The sequence below is a fragment of the Schistocerca americana genome, chromosome 3, assembly GCF_021461395.2.
Source record: "Schistocerca americana isolate TAMUIC-IGC-003095 chromosome 3, iqSchAmer2.1, whole genome shotgun sequence".
In the NCBI taxonomy this organism is placed as follows: domain Eukaryota; kingdom Metazoa; phylum Arthropoda; class Insecta; order Orthoptera; family Acrididae; genus Schistocerca; species Schistocerca americana.
The window spans coordinates 49,724,712-49,747,619 of NC_060121.1; the positions used below are offsets into that span (position 1 = coordinate 49,724,712).

The 22,908-nt window shown below is 39.3% G+C and overlaps 1 protein-coding gene across 1 annotated transcript in view; it reads left to right on the forward strand.

Annotated features, from left to right (window-relative positions):
- Positions 1-22,908, forward strand: part of LOC124605285 (alanine aminotransferase 1-like) — a 69,253-nt gene that overhangs the window by 40,670 nt on the left and 5,675 nt on the right. Inside the window, exon 7 of the mRNA XM_047136862.1 lies at positions 4,301-4,380. Within this exon, the coding sequence (XP_046992818.1) occupies positions 4,301-4,380 (80 nt within the window). The remainder of the gene's footprint in view (positions 1-4,300; positions 4,381-22,908) is intronic.

The following is a 22,908-nucleotide window of genomic DNA, read 5'->3' on the forward strand; positions in this document are numbered from 1 at the left end:
GTTATTTTACTGCCTAGGTAGCAGAATTCCTTAACTTCATTGACTTCGTGACCATCAATCCTGATGTTAAGTTTCTCGCTGTTCTCATTTCTACTACTTCTCATTACCTTCGTCTTTCTCCGATTTACTCTCAAACCATACTGTGTACTCATTAGACTGTTCATTCCGTTCAGCAGATCATTTAATTCTTCCTCACTTTCACTCAGGATAGCAATGTCATCAGCGAATCGTATCATTGATATCCTTTCACCTTGTATTTTAATTCCACTCCTGAACCTTTCTTTTATTTCCATCATTGCTTCCTCGATGTACAGATTGAAGAGTAGGGGCGAAAGGCTACAGCCTTGTCTTACACCCTTCTTAATACGAGCACTTCGTTCTTGATCGTCCACTCTTATTATTCCCTCTTGGTTGTTGTACATATTGTATATGACCCGTCTCTCCCTATAGCTTACCCCTACTTTTTTCAGAATCTCGAACAGCTTGCACCATTTTATACTGTTGAACGCTTTTTCCAGGTCAACAAATCCTATGAAAGTGTCTTGATTTTTTTTTAGCCTTGCTTCCATTATTAGCTGTAACGTCAGAATTGCCTCTCTCATCCCTTTACTCTTCCTAAGGCCAAACTGATCGTACCTAGCGCATTCTCAATTTTCTTTTCCATTCTTCTGTATATTATTCTTGTAAGCAGCTTCGATGCATGAGCTGTTAAGCCGATTGTGCGATAATTCTCGCACTTGTCAGCTCTTGCCGTCTTCGGAATTGTGTGGATGATGCTTTTCCGAAAGTCAGATGGTATATCGCCAGACTCATGTATTCTACACACCAACATGAATAGTCGTTTTGTTGCCACTTCCCCCCAATGATTTTAGAAATTCTGATGGAATGTTATCTATCCCTTCTGCCTTATTTGACCGTAAGTCCTCCAAAGCTCTTTTAAATTCTGATTCTAATACCGGATCCCCTATCTCTTCTAAATCGATTCCTGTTTCTTCTTCTATCACATCAGACAAATCTTCACCCTCATAGAGGCTTTCAATGTATTCTTTCCACCTATCTGCTCTCCTCTGCATTTAACAGTGGAATTCCCGTTGCACTCTTAATGTTACCACCATTGCTTTTAATGTCACCAAAGGTTGTTTTGACTTTCCTGTATGCTGAATCTGTCCTACCGACAATCATATCTTTTTCGATGTCTTCAGATTTTTCCTGCAGCCATTTCGTCTTAGCTTCCCTGCACTTCCTATTTATTTCATTCCTCAGCGACTTGTATTTCTGTATTCCTGATTTTCCCGGAACATGTTTGTACTTCCTCCTTTCATCAATCAACTGAAGTATTTCTTCTGTTACCCATGGTTTCTTTGCAGCTACCTTCTTTGTACCTATGTTTTCCTTCCCTACTTCTGTGATGGCCCTTTTTAGAGATGTCCATTCCTCTTCAACTGTACTGCCTACTGCGCTATTCCTTATTGCTGTATCTATAGCGTTAGAGAACTTCAAACGTATCTCGTCATTCCTTAGTACTTCCGTATCCCACTTCTTTGCGTATTGATTCTTCCTGACTAATGTCTTGAACTTCAGCCTACTCTTCATCACTACTATATTGTGATCTGAGTCTATATCTGCTCCTGGGTACGCCTTACAATCCAGTATCTGATTTCGGAATCTCTGTCTGACCATGATGTAATCTAATTGAAATCTTCCCGTATCTCCCAGCCTTTTCCAAGAATACCTCCTCCTCTTGTGATTCTTGAACAGGGTATTCGCTATTACTAGCTGAAACTTGTTACAGAACTCAATTAGTCTTTCTCCTCTTTCATTCCTTGTCCCAAGCCCATATTCTCCTGTAACCTTTTCTTCTACTCCTTCCCCTACAACTGCATTCCAGTCGCCCATGACTATTAGATTTTCGTCCCCCTTTACATACTGCATTACCCTTTCAATATCCTCATACACTTTCTCTATCTGTTCATCTTCAGCTTGCGACGTCGGCATGTATACCTGAACTATCGTTGTTGGTGTTGGTCTGCTGTCGATTCTGATTAGAACAACCCGGTCACTGAACTGTTCACAGTAACACACCCTCTGCCCTACCTTCCTATTCATAATGAATCCTACACCTGTTATACCATTTTCTGCTGCTGTTGATATTACCCGATACTCATCTGACCAGAAATCCTAGTCTTCCTTCCACTTCACTTCGCTGACCCCTACTATATCTAGATTGAGCTTTTCCATTTCCCTTTTCAGATTTTCTAGTTTCCCTACCACGTTCAAGCTTCTGACATTCCACACCCTGACTCGCAGAACGTTATCCTTTCGTTGATTATTCAATCTTTTTCTCACGGTAACCTCCCCCTTGGCAGTCCCCTCCCGGAGATCTGAATGGGGGGACTATTCCGGAATCTTTTGCCAATGGAGAGATCATCATGACACTTCTTCAAATACAGGCCACATGTCCTGTGGATACACGTTACGTGTCTTTAATGCAGTGGTTTCCATTGCCTTCTGCATCCTCATGTTGTTGATCATTGCTGATTCTTCCGCCTTTAAGCCAGCCGCAGTGGCCGTGCGGTTCTAGGCGCAAGTAGTTCTAAGTTCTAGGGGACTGATGTTAAGTCCCATAGTGCTCAGAGCCATTTGAACCATTTGAACCGCCTTTAGGGGCAATTTCCCACCCCTAGGACAAGAGAGTGCCCTGAACCTCTATCCGCTCCTCTGCCCTCTTTGACAAGGCCGTTGGCAGAATGAGGCTGTAAGGAGTCCTTACAACATGAAAATGTCATAGAGCTAACAGGTCTACAGGATGTCGCCTTCTCAAAGAAAATTGGACCAAGAATGAAGGAGCTTGTGAAACATCACCACACAAAAACATAAGCTGTGTGGAGTGGATGTTCCTGCACAACATGCAGTGGAGTAGAATCCCACATGCGACAGTTCTGCACACTCAAGGCATTGTGCAGAGTAAAATGTGCCTCGTCCATCCAAAGAATGTTTCCCAACCACATCATCCATTTCCATGCACGCAAAAAAAGAAGGGAAAACTCATGGCATTGTAGCCTTGGAGCTTCATTTGGTGCACATTCTGAATCTTGTAGGTATAGCATAGTAAAATACACTACAACATCTTTTGAACTGTTGACCAGGTGAGAAACAATCCCTATGACACTACTTGAGTACTAGCTGGGGAATCTCAGGCATATGCTGCACGATGGGTATAGCCACGGCCACTTTATGAACAACTGCCTTGGCAATGAGCTGCCTCCTTCTACCTTGAACACCACCCAATTCATCTGTTTCTTCAAATTCCTTGATCATATTCTTTAACACATTTATTGACACTGGGCTTCTTCACAGCTGTTTCTGTCAGTGATACTCCAGTAATGCACTGCTGCTGCTGCTGCTGCTGCCATTCTGATGAAACAACTTTACCAGCAGACAGCACTGCACAGTCTTTCTTCTCAACAGCCCTTGCATTTTGTATTGAAAACTTCAAGCTTCTTAACTTTTTATACCAGCATTCACTTTGCAAAGGGAATCAAAATGAGTCATCTACCAAAAAACAGCATGCTGATGTTAAAACAGGAAGCATTTCACATTTTGACTGCTTTCAACACCCTACTGTCATCTGGTGGCAGAACATGGAACTATTTTTTTCAGCATATTCCATGAGAGCTCCGATTAATGAACATATCTACAGTGTTTCAACATCCTGTGATGTGTATGGTCCACACTGCAGCTGTCAGTTAAGTTATAACCACTTTGTAGCTGAAGCCACCTGAATGCAGTGGCAGCAAACAGAGAATGGGAGAATACTTTCCTACTGAATATGGGTTTAGCCTCCACAATAATTGGCTAATGTTTAACTTACGACATTTTATGAGTAAGATAAAGAAGTATATTGGGATTTCATATTTATTCCTGGAGTGTGTTGCATTCCTAGAGATTGAAATGCTAGGGACTGGGAAGAGAATGCGAGGGAAAGAGTGCATCTAGTATGAGAGTAGGGAAAACTGAAGCAATGAGTGCTGGGGTTTAAGCCTCTTTGTTTGTTGCTTCAGTTATTATAATAACACAGCTAGTAGCTGTGTCATAAAAGACCATTTTGGTTTGACATTGAAAAACTGCCAAGTCCTTAAAAATGAGAAGATCATTTAACTCTCGGCAGATCATCTTATCTTTAGAAGACAGATGCAGTGTGGGGACTAATTGCTGTTTTCAGTGCACTCATTATGAAAGTTTTGTTAATTCGATTTCCAAAGTACTTGTTTTATAATAAATTGTACTTTCTTTGTTACAGGGCAAGTCCTTTCAAGAAATAACATTCAAGAGATAATTAAATTTGCCTATCAGGAGAGATTATTTATTTTAGCTGATGAGGTAAGTTTTTCAAAATTCTATTTTCACATTATCCAAAAGTTATTAATCACAATATAAGCCATAATAACAGTGAAGAAAGGAAATTCCAAGCTTATTATTATGGTTAGGTTGAGCCTTCTTAAATTTTAGACTTAGAGACATCCAAAATCATTACGTAAATAATGTAGGATGCTAGAATGGTCTTCTTTAGGAAAACTGGTTCAGTATGTAGTGCTTTATTCATTTCATTGTATTAATACTGTTATTAATACTGAATTTGACAGATGTAATACAGTTTGATACAACAATACAGTTTAGACAAACATTATTTGGTTTGTAGACAGCTATCCAGTCTATTTCTCAAATAGCACATCTGAAATTTTTGAAGTAAAATGTTTACTAGATGACTATTTAAGGAAAAATTAGATGGTTATCCTTGGCTTCCGGGAACTTGTTGTATTATTAGCAACTATCATATAAGCTGACTGGTAAAGGAGAGGCATGTTGGAAATGGATGGGCACTGGCATACAAATGGTCCATTTATTGCAATGATTTTACCTATTACAGGGAGGTTATGCAACAAATTAACATACCATTGGGATGTTGCATAATTTCATATTGTTTCTCCACAAGTTTAATAAAAACAACAGATACACATAACAGATGCTTTAGTCCTCAATAATAAATTTTCCTTCACTATTTACAACAATCTGCCAATGCTGGATAACTTTTAAATTCCACAACTATAGAAATAACATGATTTTAATGCAAAGAACTCATTGATCCATGTTCAGACAATGCATGTCAGCAATGATGGTTACACCTCGGGGAAGCAGTTCTTAGTACACTTCATGGTTGCTGTTCCTCCAGACACATAATGTTATCTTTTGTGAATGCACACCGGTCTTTGCATAGAGAGTTGTTTCTTTCTTTGGGCTCATCCATTCCTTTTCATCCATTCCCTTCTTTTCCTTATGTTAGCATAAAGACACCATTTCTTGTCACCAGTAATGAGACTGGTCAGTGTCGTTCATGAGCCAATTAATGACTAACAAGCAGAGATGCACATATCACCACCCGATGATTTTTGTAATTTTAGTTTAAAGCATGTGGTACCGATATCCAATTTTTGAAATGTCACATGATGGTGAAATGACCACAGTTCATCACATTTTCCACTTCTTAAGCACACTGATGTGGATAATTGAGAATTAGTGTGCTCAAACAATCTTCATCAAACCGCAAATGTCTTCCTGAACATGGAGAGTCACTAATGTCAAAACAATTCTCCTTAAAACTAGAAAACCATTTTCTTCCTGTGCTCTGTGCATGGTGCAAATGTTTCTGGCTGCTTCTACTGCTGCTACCCCTCTACTGATATCAAACAGAAAAATATGTCAGAAATTATCCAATATCTCTACTTGGCACTTCTTTTTCTAGTGTTTACAGCTCCACTCACTATCTCGAAATGACAAAATGTAAAATCAAATAGCAACAGTGAACTACAAATAAAAAATTACAAATGATAAATAAACCAAAAGCAATCAGAATACCAATGTGCAAACTGCAAACACTATGATGGTTCAAATGGCTCTGAGCACTGTGGAACATAACTTCTGAGGTCATCAGTCCCCTAAAACTTAGAACTACTTAAACCTAACTAATCTAAGGACATCACAAACATCCATGCTCGAGGTGGGATTCGAACCTATGACCGTAGCAGTTTCACGGTTCCAGACTGTAGTGCCTAGAACTGCTCAGCCATCCCGGCTGGCAAAACACTATGAAATTATGCACCAACCTAATGAAATGCCAAAGGTAATGTTTTGATGGGAGACTGTACAAATATGCAGAGGTGGACCAATGTAAATTATGGTCCAGCTATCATGTCTGGACCAGATACATCTCACCACTAATGCAGCTGAAACTGGTGTTCATAAAAAGTTCACTCTCTCAGCACATGAAGACAAAACCCTTATGTTACATGGGACATATAACTTATGCCTATCAGCAGAGAATAGAAAGTATAATATTTTGATCCCAGTTCAATTAATGGAGGTCATGTTTACATACAATTTCCATCTAGAGAAAGAAAATGGACTACAATAATTATCTCTATGCGTGCAGGGTACAGAGTTTGCACACTAAAGGGGCCTACACAGTAAATCTACACATACATAAGAAATCACTTCGTACTCATGACTCTTACAACACGAGTCTACACTCTCAGGTGAAGATCGGAGGTAATAATGTAACAGATACATGGTGGCTGCATCTAACTATCTGTTCACACAAAGGTGCATTAATACAGGCAACATTATTTCACATATGCGGGTAGGCGACTTGTGGAAAAGCATACAAGTCCTCATGAGCACACACACTGCACCATTTACCAGGCTTTGGAGGTTGCCAGACTGCTGTCCTGGGTAGTACCAGTGTTGGTGTGACTAAGAAATGATGGCTGGTGTTGTACCTGGAGTAACTGTATGCGTAAGAGGGCAGCGGTTGCCCATTTATTTAAAGCAGGTAGGCCCACTGCTTCTGTATGAAAATGCAAGTAGCTAGCAATGCTCATGCTGCATAGTCACACAAATCCAACTTACCAGTGCATGGTGTGCTGACTGCTCATACACCTATCTGAGAACACTGTAGAGCAAGCCATTATGTTCTGTTGGCGTGCAATTACACGCTGCACAAATCGCTCGTCGACGGTGTCTCAATGCCCGTGCAGGAAGTGTTCATCGTGTTAAAGGCTCCTGGCCACACTTTCTGCCTGGAAAAACCCACATAAGGCAAAGAGTTGGACAGAGAGAGAATTCGTGTCACATTAGGGTGCTCGCTACATACAAATGGTTCAGCATCTTCTGTAACATTCTGTCAGCTGCTTGCGCAGACAACTGGCAAGCATGAATGTTGTGGTGCATTTCACCACAATACTAATCAGAGTATTTTTCAGCAGAGATGGTTGCACATACATTAGCCTTCATCTTTTACAATTAACAATTGTTGGGAATTATACCAAATCCAATTCTTGCATTACTCAACTAAGACAGTTCAAGTTCCTTTCTTTAGGACGTGATTTGTGTCAGCTCAAAGGAAAGTCATAACATGGACAGTTCATCATGATACATGTGGATCATTGTTAAGGAGAAGCAGTCAGTTGATTTTATGTAATAATACCTTTCATCATCATTTATATTTCCTGAAGATGTAAATGAGGCTGTTGATATGCTATGAGATTTCTGTCTTTCTACACAAATATTCAAAGAAAGAATTCTCAGGTGTCTCGCAGAATGAAAGTGTGAAATTGGAGTGATATTTTGGCATGAGATCAAACTGCCATTAGATACTTTGATCCAACAAGTATCTTCTGTTATACAATGCTAATATATTATATTCCCCCACTGATGTTGCTGCTGAAAGCAGAAGGTGTAATTACAGGGCCAGCACTCATTTGTGGGTGTTGCATTTCAGATGGTGAAACACTAGAATTGCATGCTTTTTCACTTGCACATACTTTACTTACATATCGCATTCCATTTTGACCTCTCACACACAGATTTTTATTATGCAAAAGAGAATAGTCAAGATAATGAAAAAAATGCCTCGCCTCCACTACTAAACATGTTTCAGGAGCTATAAGGTGAACAAACCCTAAAACAACAGCCCGGCAGGGATTTTGTTGACTGGCTGGTGGTGATGCTGGCAGGAAGTATTAATCCCCTCCACTGTGAAGCCTCTGTTGGGACAAGTAGCACATGCTTGTTAGATGACACAATATAGTATACTGAATGAACGTGTTTCAATTGAAATCTCACCCACTTCTCCCTCTGAAATTAGGAAAATAATAAACTTGCTTAAAAGCCAAAACTCACATGGAATTGATGGCATTTCCAGCAAAATACTAAAAGCTTGTTCTCAACAGATAAGTAAGATTCTCAGCCACCTGTGTAATAGCTCTCTGGAACAGGGCATTTTCCCTGATAGACTGAAATATGCTATTGTTATACCTTTGCATAAAAAGGGGGATAGATCTGATGTCAACAATTACCGTCCAATCTCCCTTCAAACAGCTTTATCCAAAATTTTTGAGAAAGTAATGTATTCAAGAGTAGCTTCACATATCTGTAAAAATGAAGTACTAACAAAATGTCAGTTTGGTTTCCAGAAAGGTTTTTCAACAGAAAATGCCATATATGCTTTCACCAGTCAAATTTTGAATGATCTGAATAACCGAACACCACCCATTGGGATTTTTTGTGATCTCTCAAAGGCTTTTGATTGTGTAAATCATGAAATTCTGCTAGACAAGCTCAAGTATTGTGGCATGAGTGGGACAGTGCACAAATGGTTTAATTCGTACCTAACTGGAAGAGTGCAGAAAGTTGAAATAAGTAGTTCTCGTAACATGCAAAGATCAGCACATTCCTCAAACTGGGGAACTATCAAGAATGGGGTTCCACAAGGGTCAGTCTTGGGTCCTTTGTTGTTCTTATTATATATTAATGACTTGCCATTCTATATTCATGAAGAGGCAAAGTTAGTTCTCTTCGCTGATGATACAAGTATAGTAATCACACCTGAGAAACAAGAATTAACTGATGAAATTGTCAATACTGTCTTTCAGAAAATTACTAAGTGGTTCCTTGTAAACGGACTCTCACTTAATATTGATAAGACACAGTACATACAGTTCCGTACAGTGAATGGTATGACGTCATTAATAAATATAGACCTTAATCAGAAGCATATAGCTAAGGTAGAATATTCCAAATTTTTAGGTATGTCCATTGATGAGAGATTAAATTGGAAGAAACACATTGATGATCTGCTGAAACGTTTGAGTTCAGCTACTTATGCAATAAGGGTCATTTTGGTGATAAACATCTTAGTAAATTAGCTTACTACGCCTATTTTCACTCATTGCTTTCATATGGCATCATATTTTGGGGCAATTCATCACTGAGGAATAAAGTATTTATTGCACAAAAGCATGTAATCAGAATAATAGCTGGAGTCCACCCAAGATCATCCTGCAGACATTTATTTAAGCATCTAGGGATATTCACAGTAGCTTCTCAGTATATATACTCTCTTATGAAATTTGTTATTAACAACCAAACCCAATTCAAAAGTAATAGCAGTGTGCATAACTACAATACTAGGAGAAAGGACAATCTTCACTATTCAAGATTAAATCTAACTTTGGCACAGAAAGGGGTGAATTATACTGGCACTAAAGTCTTTGGTCACTTACCAAATAGTATCAAAAGTCTGACAGATAACCAACAAGTATTTAAGAATAAATTAAAAGAATTTCTGAATGACAACTCCTTCTACTCCATAGAGGAATTTTTAGATATAAATTAAGAAAAAAAAGGGAAAAAAAAAACAAAAATATTAAAAAAATAAAATAAAATAAAATAAATAAAAAAAATAAAAAAATAAAATAAAGAAAAACAAAAAACACAAAAAATAAAGTTGTTATATTAACTAAAGTATGTTGTTAAATTAACCTAATTATGTCATGTATTGGAAAATTCGACTCGTTCCACATAATTACGAAATATCGTATTCATGATCCATGGAACTAGTATTAATCTAATCTAATCTAAGTGGAAAGGGGAAATCCACGAATTCTAGTCATGTAGCATTCATGTATGATTCATATGTGCATACAGAATCAGCACATGTGTTAAGGAGATTCTTTCAAGAGGAATTTCCTAATGTTCCAGTTCATAATCAGAGTACAATTCATCAATTAATAAACAAATTTTGTGAAATGGGAAGTGTTTTTGACAGGAAACATAGTCAGCTGATACATTATTCAAAGAAGCAGCTCTGGACACATTGTGCATGTTGTGGAAAGGTCTCCTAGAAAATGTGTCTCAGCAAATGGCAATTTCCTATGGCTCTGTTCAAATGCCTATAAAGTAATTGAAGTTATAGGCCCGTAAAATAACTACAGTGCAAGAACTTAAAACAGGTGATGCTGCAAAAAGGCTGTGGTTTTCTGAGTGGATTTTGAACAGAGTACGTGACAGAGAATGTATCCTAAGTGGATACATTATTTCACAAAATAACAATGACTGGAGTTCTGAAAAGCCTAACATGATACATGAGGTATGATGCACAATCAAAAAATAGAAATGTGGTGTGCTGTTAGCACAGAGAGAATAATAGACTCAATTTTTTTCCAGGAAGCACACAGTGAAAGATATGTGGAAAACATTTTGCAGTATTTTTTGGCCAATTAACTGAGAGAACATCCTTTTGTGACCCATCAGTAGAACTCTGTGACTGCACATACAGCCAACATCTCATTACAGGAAATTCATGATGTACTTCAACATATGGCCTCTTCATTCCCCCATTTTTACCCTCTGTGGGTTTCTTTATCTCTGGGGAAGAGGGGGCCATTTAAGAGAAAGTAAACAAATCAAATTCACACACTTTAAGTTACCTTAAAACTAACCAACATTTGTCAAGAAAAATTGCTGCCATTTCTCAGAGGTAACTGCATAGTGTAATCAGCAATTTTCTAAGTAGGTCTGAACAATGAATGGAGGCAGTTACAGCATCTCTTTGCTTAATATACAAGAGTAATTTACTTTTCTTTTTAAGTGTTTGTGTTATGTATGGTATAAATAACTGACCCAACAAACTGTACCTGCACCACAGGCACAGGAGCCAGCCTCATGGGTCAGCCGCATGCTGCAAAAAAGGTTGCACTAATTGTTGATCACCATGTATATAGCCTGCCAGTGCTTTTTATTTATATTTAGAATATAGTGTGTTTTCTTCATTAAAATTTATACATTTTTGCAAAGAAATTGACATCCACCATCAACAAGCCTGTCACTTCAATTATGTATCTATAATTAGTCAATGGCTATGTAAAGGGCAGACCAATGTAAGAGACAAGGGAGTTCTTTTATACAAGGAGCTACCCAAAATTCAGAGGCAAACTAAAACTGTTAGTTGTGAAGAATTGCTTGCATACAGCTGAAGATTTTATGAACGCTAGTCTAAAATAACCAAGTAAAAAGTTTTCTTAAACACCATTAGTTTTTAGCTAATTTATTTCATTCTATATATGTAATTGTTCTTTTTTATCATTATAAGTCAATTATAATATTTGTACAAATTGTAACTGTGACTTGTCCTATGACCATGTGTAGCATGAGCAATGATTTATGGATCAATAAAAATCAAATCAAATGATCTGCACACAGGGCAACACAGTATAAGCAGCTGTAGATATCAAGATCTAGACTCACCTGCATGTTGTTTACAGTTACTTCAGTGGCGGAGGGGGGGGGGAGGGGGGGGGAAGGGGTGGGGGGAGCCTAGAAAAAGGGAGCCTAGAGAAAGGGAGAGGATGACAGAGAGAAGAGGTTAAAAAGAAAGTGGTGATGTAGAGAGTGACAGAGGGGGGGGGGGGGGGGGGGGGGGGGAGAGAGAGAGAGAGAGAGAGAGAGAGAGAGAGAGAGAGAGAGAGAAAGAGATTGGCAGTCACAACAGCAATCACAAAGAACAGTAATAAAGTATTATATTCAACAGCCTTAATTGCACAAAACACTTTTATTCATAAGTGGTGGCCAGTTTCTACTTGATGTAGATCACCTATGAACCAACTATTTAATTTGTAGTAATATGATAAAACAAAGTTAAAAGCAAATTGTACAGTGTTATACCCAGTGATGACCTGTGGATACCATGGCACAGAGCAGGAACTGTGGTGACCACCCACTCATGCTGACTGCCGACTATGCAGCGATGTCATGGAAGTAAATAGCACACGCCTGCCCCTTGCCTGTCGCCCTCCATCATCTTTAGCCACTAGGAAATAACAATGTGACTTTTTCAGACAGCATCAATTTAAATCTCAATATTACGCTGGTATGATTATTTTCATATTATAACAAATAATTTGATGTCTATCAGAAAGTGATACAAAATGTTAAAAAAGAAGTTCCACATGTCTGGAATCAATAATAATAATAAAATCTATATGAGCAATGGTTAAGAGGGAAACCAGAAAATCAAAAGCATGACTCTTGGAATTCTTGCTCACTTCCCAACGTATTTACTCCTTCCAGAATGAGATTTTCACTCTGCAGCAGAGTGTGCTCTGATATGAAACTTCCTGGCAGATTAAAACTGTGTGCCGGACTGAGACTCGAACTCGGGACCTTTGCCTTTCGCGAGCAAGTGCTCTACCAACTAAGCTACCCAAGCACGACTCACGCCCCGTCCTCACAGCTTTACTTCCGTATTTACTCCTTAACATTTTTTGTTGATGATAATAAAAAATCAGCTTTTGCTGAACTGCAAGTTACAGTCACAGTATGTGTGACACACACACACACACACACACACACACACACACACACACACACACACACACACACACACACACAGACATTGTCTCATTCATAGGGTTGTGTACTCTGATAGGAAGAAATAATATAAACACAGCTTAAACAAAATATCCATGTATTATAATTTCTTTTGATCACACCCACAGAAAAAATAAAATCTCATACAGCTGTTAATCTGTTCCATTAACAACAGTTGCTATTTGCATTAAATATTGGCTGATTTCCTCACCCATAAGGTGGAAAGTCTACTACTGCTTTTTGATATGAATGGCATACACGAAACTAGCAAACTTGTTTGAGGTGATAAGAACATTTAACTTTTCTCAGATTTTCATAGATTCCAATAAATTAAACTGGAATACAGATGTAGTCTCACTTGAGAATATGTTCATTTTTCCCAAGAATAGTAAAAGAATGTGAGGTAATGAAAATAGGGATGACATACTATCTACATTACTTAAGGAATTAATTAAACCAACAGCCCACTTAATAAACAGTTCAACTGGCCAGGGGACCAATCCTGAACTTTTCAAAATTACTGAGATACAACCAGTGTATAAAAAGGGAGCAATCACAGACATAAACAATTACAGGTCAGTCTCATTGACTTCAATGCTTCACAACCTCTTAAACAACTCATTGTTTGGGTTCTGAAAAGGGAGGTCCACAACAATGGCAGTAGAAACTTTTATCTATTAAATGCTAAACAAACTCGATAAAAGAAACAAAGTCATTGGGACTTTCCTAGATATGTCTAAAGCCTTTGATTCTATGAACCATGCAGTACTATTATCCAAATTAGAGACTTACAGTATAAGAGGAGTAGCACTCTACTTCTTAAGTTTGTACTTCCAAGACAGAAGATAGTGTACTAAACTATGTTATAAGAACAAAAGTAAAATCCTAACAGTAAAAACAGCACACGAATCTCCTAAATGTGGAGTCCCTCAGGGAAGTATTCTTGGCCTCTTTTTCTTTATTGTATGACATAACATGGTCGCAAAGCTCAAAGCTAGTGAACTATGCGGATGACACATCATTTATTAGCTTGGGCCAGACTCATCAGCAAAGCAATAAAGAGAACTCTGTACCAATCACAATATATCTAAGAATGAATAAAATTACACTGAACAAAGACAAGACTCTTGTAATAAAGTTATTGTTTAATTATAACCAGTCTCATACTGAATCATTGTGTACAGGTGAAACATCCAATAAACCTATGTTTTTAGGCTTTGTGATTGACAACATCTAAAATGGAAAGAATACATCAGCTACACCTGTAAAAAGATTAGCAGCACTGTTTTTACACACTGAAACATCTCTCGAATATAATAAATCCTATTGTCCTTAGACAATTGCATTTGCTCCTCCACCAACGACAGTCTAATTGGATAAGACATTCAGACTTCAAAAGAGAGCATTGAGGCTAATTGACAATATAAGTAAATGTGACTCCTGAAGGGACTACTTCAAACATTATGATTTACTGACTGTGTATTCATTGTATGTTCTTAAGATTGTTATGTTTGTAAAAGAGAATGATGAACTGAGGATAATGAATAGACACACTCATAATTACAATACACAAATCAGATGTGATTATCATAGGGCAATGACTAACAAAACAGCTACACATCACGGTGCACTTGAAGCTGTAAGACAATAAGTTACCAAATAATACAAAGGAGCTCCATGGCCATCATTTTAAAATAAAATTGAAACAATTGTTAATTAAAAATGTTTACACTCATTCAAATAATTCTAAGCTCTGTTATTGACAATTTTAGTTTAGTATGCCTGAGTACAAAATGTTGGTGAATGTTTATATAATAGTATATAATATGCAACTTGTTGTATATATTCATTACATGTATGGCATGATACCTTTGTAAATGTACAAAAACTGGTGATATGCAAGACTGTAAAGTTATTACAGACAAAGAAATGCTATTATTATTATTATTATTATTATTATTATTATTATTATTACACTGAGGTGAAAAGAGCCATGGAATACCTCATAATATAGTGTTGGACCTCCTCTTGCCTGGCATAGTGCAGCAACTCAACATGGTATGGACTTGACAAGTTAATGGAAGTCCCCTGCATAAATATTGACCACACTGTCTCCATAGTTGTGAAATTGTTGGTTTGCAAACTGACATTTTGAATATGTCCCATAAATGTTTAATGGGATTCATGTCAGGCAATCTGGGTGGCTAGACCATTTGCTTGAACTGTCCAGAATGTTCTTCAAACCAATCATGAACAATTGTGGCCCGGTGACATGGCGCATTCTCATGGGAGCATGAAGTCCATCAGTGGCTGCAAATGGTCGCCAAATATAACTATTTCCAATAAATAATCAATTCAGTTGGAGCAGAGGACCCAGTCCATTCCACATAAACACAGCCCACACTGTTACGGAGCCACCACCACCTTGCACGGTGCCTTGTTGACAACTTGGGTCCGTGGCTCCATGGGGTCTACAACACACCCGAACCCTACTATCTTGTACCAACTGAAATCAGGACTCATCTGGCCAGGCCACAGTTTTCCAGTCATCTAGGGTACAACTGACATGGTAACAAGCCAAGGAGAGGCACTACAGGAGATGTCATGCTGCTAGCAAAAGGAACTCATCTAAGTCATCTGCTGCCATAGCCCATTAACACCAGATTTCACTACATTATCCTAAAGGATATGTTTATCATATGTTCACATTGATTTTTGCAATTATTTCATGCAGTGTTGCTTGTCTATTAGCACTGACAACTCTATTCAAACACCACAGCTCTCATTCAATTAGTGAAGGCTGCCGGCCACTGCATTGTCTGCAGTGAGAGGTAATGCATGAAATTTGTTATTTTCAGCACACTCTTGAGACTTTGGATATCAGAATATTGCATTCCCAATCAGTTTCTGAAATAGCATGTCCCATGCATCTAGCTCCGACTACCGTACCTCATTCAAAGTCTGTTAATTCCCATTGTGTGGCCATAATCGTGTAAAATACCTTTTCACATTAAGCAGCTGAGCACAAATGACAGCTCCACCAATGCACTGCCCTTTAACACATTGTGTACATTGCCATCCCTTGTCACCTAATCATATTATTCCCAGCTACAGCTAACCGAGGCTTGCACTCATCAGCTATACTGCAAACAGTGTTCACACTGATTCACTCCTGCACTCTCCTTTTTCTATAACGGTTCTTCTTTTGTCATTTCTTGCAGATGGTGATAGTAACTCTGGATTTCTTATCACTAGTGCATTTAGCTGTTCCCTCAAACAGTATCTTCATGCAAGATCAAATCTCAGTTATCTTTCCCAATTGGGGTTCTATTGCCGTATTAACTTTTATTTTATTTCTTTTAATAACTGTTGTTGGAATATAATGCTTAAAGTTGTAGCTTTTATATTCTTTGCCTCCAAATATTACAAAAAACATTGGTCCTTACACCAACTATTAGATTAATCCCTGCCAAACTCAAGATGTGATACTTTTGAATATCTCTGGACATTTGAAGCTACAATTTGAATTAGATTACTTATTATGATTTTTTGAATTTTGTTACACAATCTCTACGTGCATGCAAAATTAGGCAGTTTGTACGCTTGGCGCCACAGAGGAGAGAATGGGTGCCCCACTTTCTGGTGTCCTGTGCTGTCTTGAATATAAATCGATCAGACAAATTCACTTGCTTTGCCACAAAATTCGTACTTTCCCCATTTTTGTTCACTGATGGTTTATGGGATCACATTCCGGGGCAGCTCATCACTGAGTTGGAAAGTGTTCACTCCTCAGGAATGTCAGATAAAGATAATGTTGTACATACTTGTGTATTTACTACCTTGAAAAGTTAACTGTCAACAATCCTAAAACAGTAATATTGATAAATATAATACTAGAAGCAAGTGTGCGCACAGTAATACTGAAGAGAATATCAGGACTCCTATCTTCTCTTCAGTACTGCTGTGTGTACACTTGGTATTAGTATTTTTGCTTCTAAAAGTCCTATATCGTGTATTGATATTCATGACATGCTCTACACATTATTTAACTAATGACAAATGTAATGTTGTGGCTTACACTATTTTAACCCTTATCCATGGAGAAGATCCACGACTGAAACCAGGTGCTATTTGGGTTTAAGATAAATGCATCTGATAGTCAAACATGTATTTTATACATTTCTTCAAATCCCATTGGCCCTTGGTTGTGGATCCAATTTCCTGGTTTCCTTACATGCTTCGGTGCATCGACATCGGCTGACACTACATTTAATACGCTTTTGAGTTTTTTCCTATTGATGGGCTGCGTTGTATCTTAGTTTCTGATAATGGGCCACAGTTTGTTTCTTATATCTTTCAATTGATTTGTTCTCGTCACAGCATTCATCATGTTACAGTTCTGCCATTCCACCCTCAATCAAGTGGTAAGGTGGAACGACTGATGCATGTGTTCAAATCCAAATGAAAAAGTTTGTTGTGGATTCTTCACTGGACAAGGCCCTTCTCCGTTTTTTGAGTACCTATCACTTCACGCCTATGGGGGGAGTGGAGACTGGCTGAGTGGCTTCACGGCTGGCAGCCACATGCGCTCCTCCACTTTCTGTGGCCTGTGGCACACCTGCCCCAGTCAGGTTCGTCCGGCTGCATCACACCAGGATTGCCGGTGTGGAAGCAAGGGTTTGGTCACTGGTCCAAGTGGATACCGGCCACTGTTGTCCACTGCTAGGGATGCCGTCATGGGACATCCGTATGACTGATGGGCTAGTCATGCAACACTTTGATCAGATGCACTCCTACTTGCTGCTAGAAGCTGCCAGTTCACAGGTGAGGTCCCTGTCATCGCAGCCTGCCCCGCCGCCCTCTGCCTGGAGCGTGTCGTCACCTGCTTTGGAGGTGCCCCATCATAATGGCTGCCTCCCCCACGTGCAACACCCTCACGTTCCAGCTTCCCAGTGCCAGGCGCTAGACTGCCTCTGGCCTCAGGTCTGTTGCCAAGCCCACCATTCCAGTCGGGCTGTGTTCACCATCCCCCATCATCATCACCTCAGCCATCATTGCTGGTGGGTCCAGCCCCATCTCCTCCACACTGGCACCTACCTGCTGCTGCTGCTGCTGCTGCTGCTGATGATGATGATGATGATGATGCAGAGACAGCGATGGCACCCTCCTCCCCTGTGTTGCCATCAGCTCACCAAACTCGGGGGTGCTTGCGTCTCTGTGCGCTCCGGCCCTATGCTCCAGTGCCCACCCAGTACGTTGTCCCATCCCGCCCTGCCCCCACCCCGGCACCGGCTGCCGCCACTTCAGATCTGACGGGTGCATCTCTCATCGGGCCACCGGCATCTCCTCCATCACCTGGGTGCCGTCTTCACACAAGGGACACGTGTGGTGTACCCTGTTACTACTGCATGTGGCTCTGAGTGCACTGAGTGCAGTGTTATGGCACGAGTGTTTTTAAATCAAATGCCAACTGTATCAGTGTGGGCCAGTCATTAGAGGCCAGCTGTAGGAAGCATACACATGGCAGGGTTCCGACATGCTGCCTACTGGCAACTTGCACCTATATACACAAAGAGGAGACCTGACTTACTCTCACTGTGTTCTTTTCGTTTGCATCAGTTGTCCTGTGTATCATTTATGTTGCACCTTCTGTGTGATTCTTTTCTCTTGTTATGTGTGAAGTCACGAGAGATTTACTTTTGTTATTGTTCAGAGGTTTATGAATAAAGCCATCTGCGTGTTACTTGGATTGGCTTCGTGTATTCTTGGTTAATCAGATGTTCTGGTACTTTTGACCTCTTCAATGTTTAAAGTAATATTTTGCTTATACTTGTGAAATATCAAACATCTACTCACCAAGTGATAGCAGACAAAAACACAGAAAGACATAAAATTTTTAGTTTTTTGAACCAGGGATTGCTACTTCTGGCTGAATCAAAGAAACACTTAGAGGATAAAAGAACTGCCAAGCTTTATAATGCAGGGAAAGTTGTAGGGGAAGTTGTCCATGACAAAAAATCAAGGAAGACATAGCAGCCAAATAGAGATATCTTGCCTACTTAGTCTCCCCTGATTAATTGACTATGTATAATAACAGCTCAGCAAAGTAGTTTTACTGGGTGTTGTTGTTGTTGTTGTTGTAGTTGTGGTCGTCAGTCCTGAGACTGGTTTGATGCAGCTCTCCATGATACTCTATTCTGTGCAAGCTCCCAGTACGTACTGCTACCTACATCCTTCTGAATCTGCTTAGTGTATTCGTCTTTTGGTCTCCCTCTATGAGTTTTACCCTCCACACTGCCCTCCAATACAAAAGTGGTGATTCCTTGATGCCTCAAAACATCTCCTGCCAACCAATTCCTTCCTCTAGTAAAGTTGTGCCACAAATTCCTCTTCTCCCCAATTCTATTCAGTACCTCTTCATTACTTGTGTGATCTATGCATCTAATCTCCAGCATTCTTCTGTAGCACAACATTTCGAAAGCTTCTATTCTCTTCTTGTCGGAACTATTTATCGTCCACGTTTCACACCCATACATGGCTACAGTCCATACAAATACTTTGAGAAAAGACTTCCTGACACTTAAATCTATACTCGATGTTAACAAATTTCTCTTCTTCAGAAACACTTTCCTTGCCATAGCTAGTTTACATTTTATATCCTCCCTACTTCAACCATCATCAGTTAATTTGCTCACCAAATAGCAAATCTCATCTACTACTTTAAGTGTCTCATTTCCTAATCTAATTCCCTCAGCATCGCTACATTCCATTATCCTCATTTTGTGTTTGTTCATATTCAGCTTATAGCCTCCCTTCAAGACACTGTCTATTCTGTTCAACTGCTCTTCCAGGCCCTTTGCTGTCTCTGACAGAATTATGATGTCATCAGCAAACCTCAAAGTTTTTATTTCTTCTCCATGAGTTTTAGTTTCTACTCCAAACTTTTCTTTTGTTTCCTTTACTGCTTGCTCAATGTATAGATTGAATATCTTGGGGATAGGTTATTGTTGTTGTGGTCTTCAGTCCTGAGACTGGTTTGATGCAGCTCTCCATGCGACCCTATCCTGTGCAAGCTTCTTCATCTCCCAGTACCTACTGCTGCCTACATCCTTCTGAATCTGCTTAGTGTATTCATCTCTTGGTGTCCCTCTACGATTTTTACCCTCCATGCTGCCCTCCAATGCTAAATTTATGATCCCCTGATGCCTCAGGACATGCACTACCAACCGATCCCTTCTTCTAGTCAAGTTGTGCCACAAACTTCTCTTCTCCCCAATCCTATTCAATACCTCCTCATTAGTTACGTGATCTACCTACCTAATCTTCAACATTCTTCTGTAGCACCACATTTCAAAAGCTTCTATTCTCTTCTTGTCCAAACTATTTATTGTCCATGTTTCACTTCCATACTTGGCTACACTCCATGAAAATACTTTCAGAAACGACTTCCTGACACTTAAATCTATACTCAATGTTAACAAATTTCTCTTCTTCAGAAACGATTTCCTTGCCATTGCCAGTCTACATTTTATATCCTCTCTACTTCGACCATCATCAGTTATTTTGCTCCCCAAATAGCAAAACTCCTTTACTACTTTAAGTGTCTCATTTCCTAATCTAATACCCTCAGCATCACCAGACTTAATTTGACTACATTCCATTATCCTCGTTTTGCTTTTCTTGATGTTCATCTTATATCCTCCTTTCAAGACACTGTCCATTCCGTTCAACTGCTCTTCCAAGTCCTCCTTTGCTGTCTCCGACAGAATTACAATGTCATCGGCAAACCTCAAAGTTTTTATTTCTTCTCCCTGGATTTTAATACCTACTCCAATGGGGACAGGATACAAGCCTATTTCACTCCCTTCCCAACTGTTGCTTCCCTTTCATCCCCCTCGACTCTTATAACTGCCATCTGGTTTCTGTACAAATTGTAAATAGCATTTCACTCCCTGTATTTTACCCCTGCCACCTTCAGAATTTGAAAGAGAGTATTCCAGTCAACATTGTCAAAAGCTTTCTCTAAGTCTACAAATGCTAGAAATGTAGGTTTGCCTTTTCTTAATCTATTTTCTAAGATAAGTTGTAGGGGCAGTATCGCCTCACATGTTCCAGTATTTCTACGGAATCCAAACTGATCTTCACCAAGGTTGGCTTCTACCAATTTTTCCTTCGTCTCGAAAGAATTCGTGTAAGTATTTTGCAACTGTGAAATATTAAACTGATAGTTCGGTAATTATCACACCTGTCAACACCTGCTTTCTTTGGGATTCCTCTTGAAGTCTGAAGGTATTTCGCCTGTCTCATACAACTTGCTCACCAGATGGTAGAGTTTTGTCAGGGCTGGCTCTCCTAAGGCTATCAGTAGTTCTAATGGAATGTTGTCTACTCCTGGGGCCTTGTTTTGACTCAGATCTTCCAGTGCTCTGTTAAATTCTTCATGCAGTATCATATGTCCAATTCCATCTTCAGCACTCTCTTAATATTGCTCTCAAGTACATTGCCCTTGTATAGACCCTCTATATACTCCTTCCACCTTTCTGCTTTCCCTTCTTTGCTTAGAACTGGTTTTCCATCTGAGCTCTTGGTATTCATACAAGTGGTTCTCTTTTCTCCAAAAGTATCTTTAATTTTCCTGTAGGTAGTATCTGTCTTACCCCTAGTGATATATTCCTGTACATCCTTACATTTGTCCTCTAGCTATCCCGGCTTAGCCATTTTGCACTTCCTGTCAATCTCATTTTTGAGACATTTGTATTCCTTTTCGCCTGCTTCATTCACTACATTTTTTATATTTTCTCCTTTCATCAATTAAATTCAATATCTGTTCCATCAACCAAAGATTTCTACTAGCCCTCGTCTTTTTACCTACTTGATCCTCTGCTGCCTTCACTATTTCATCTCTCAAAACTACCCATTCTTCTTCTACTGGATTTTTTCCCCCATTTTTGTCACTCATTCCCTAATGCTCTCTCTGAAACTCTCTATACCCTCTGGTTCTTTCATTTTATCCAGGTCCCATCTCCTTAAATTCCCACCTTTTTGCAGTTTCTTCAGTTTTAATCTACAGTTCATAACCAATAGATTGTGGTCAGAATCCACATCTGCCCCTGGAAATGTCTTACAATTTAAAACCTGGTTCCAAAATCTATGCCTTACGATTATATAATCTATCTGAAACCTTCCCGTGTCTCCAGGCCTCTTCCACATATTCAGCCTTCTTTCATGATTCTTAAACCATGTGTTGGCTATGATTAAGTTATGCTCTGTGTAAAATTCTACCAGGCGGATTCCTCTTTCATTCTTTACCCCCATTCCATATTCACCTACTACTTTTCCTTCATTTCCTTTTCCTACTATCGAATTCCAGTCCCCCATGACAACTAAATTTTTGTCTCCATTCACTATCTGAATAATTTATTTTATCTCATCGTACATTTCTTCAATCTATTCTTCGTCTGTGGAGCTAGTTGGCATATAAACTTGTGCTGCTGTGGTAGGCATGGGCTTCATGTCTATCTTTACTACAATAATGTGTTCACTATGCTGTTCATAGCAGCTTACCCGCACTCTTATTTTTTTTTTATTCATTATTAAACCTACTCCTGCATTACCCCTATTTGATTTTATAGTTATAACCCTGTATTCACCTGACCAGAAGTCTTGTTCCTCCTGCCACCAAACTATACTAATTCCCACTATATCTAACTTTAACCTATCCATTACCCTTTTTAAGTTTTCTAACCTACCTGCCTGATTAAGGGACCTGACATTCCGCACTCCGCTCCGTAGAACACCAGTTTTGTTTCTCCTGATAACGATGTGCTCCTGCGTACTCCCCGCCCAGAGATCCAAATAGGGGACTATTTTAGCCCCAGAATATTTTACCCAAGAGGACGCCATCATCATTTAACCATACAGTAACGCTGCACGCCCTCAGGAAAAATTGCGGCTGTAGTTTCCCTTGCTTTCAGCTGTTCGCAGTACCAGCACAGCAAGGCCATTTTGGTTAATGTTACAGGGCCAAATCAGTCAATCATCCAGCTGCCCCTCTTCAGGAACCACACGTTTGTCTGGCCTCTCAACAGATACCCCTCTGTTGTGGTTGCACCTATGCCACGGCTATTTGTATTGCTGAGGCACGCA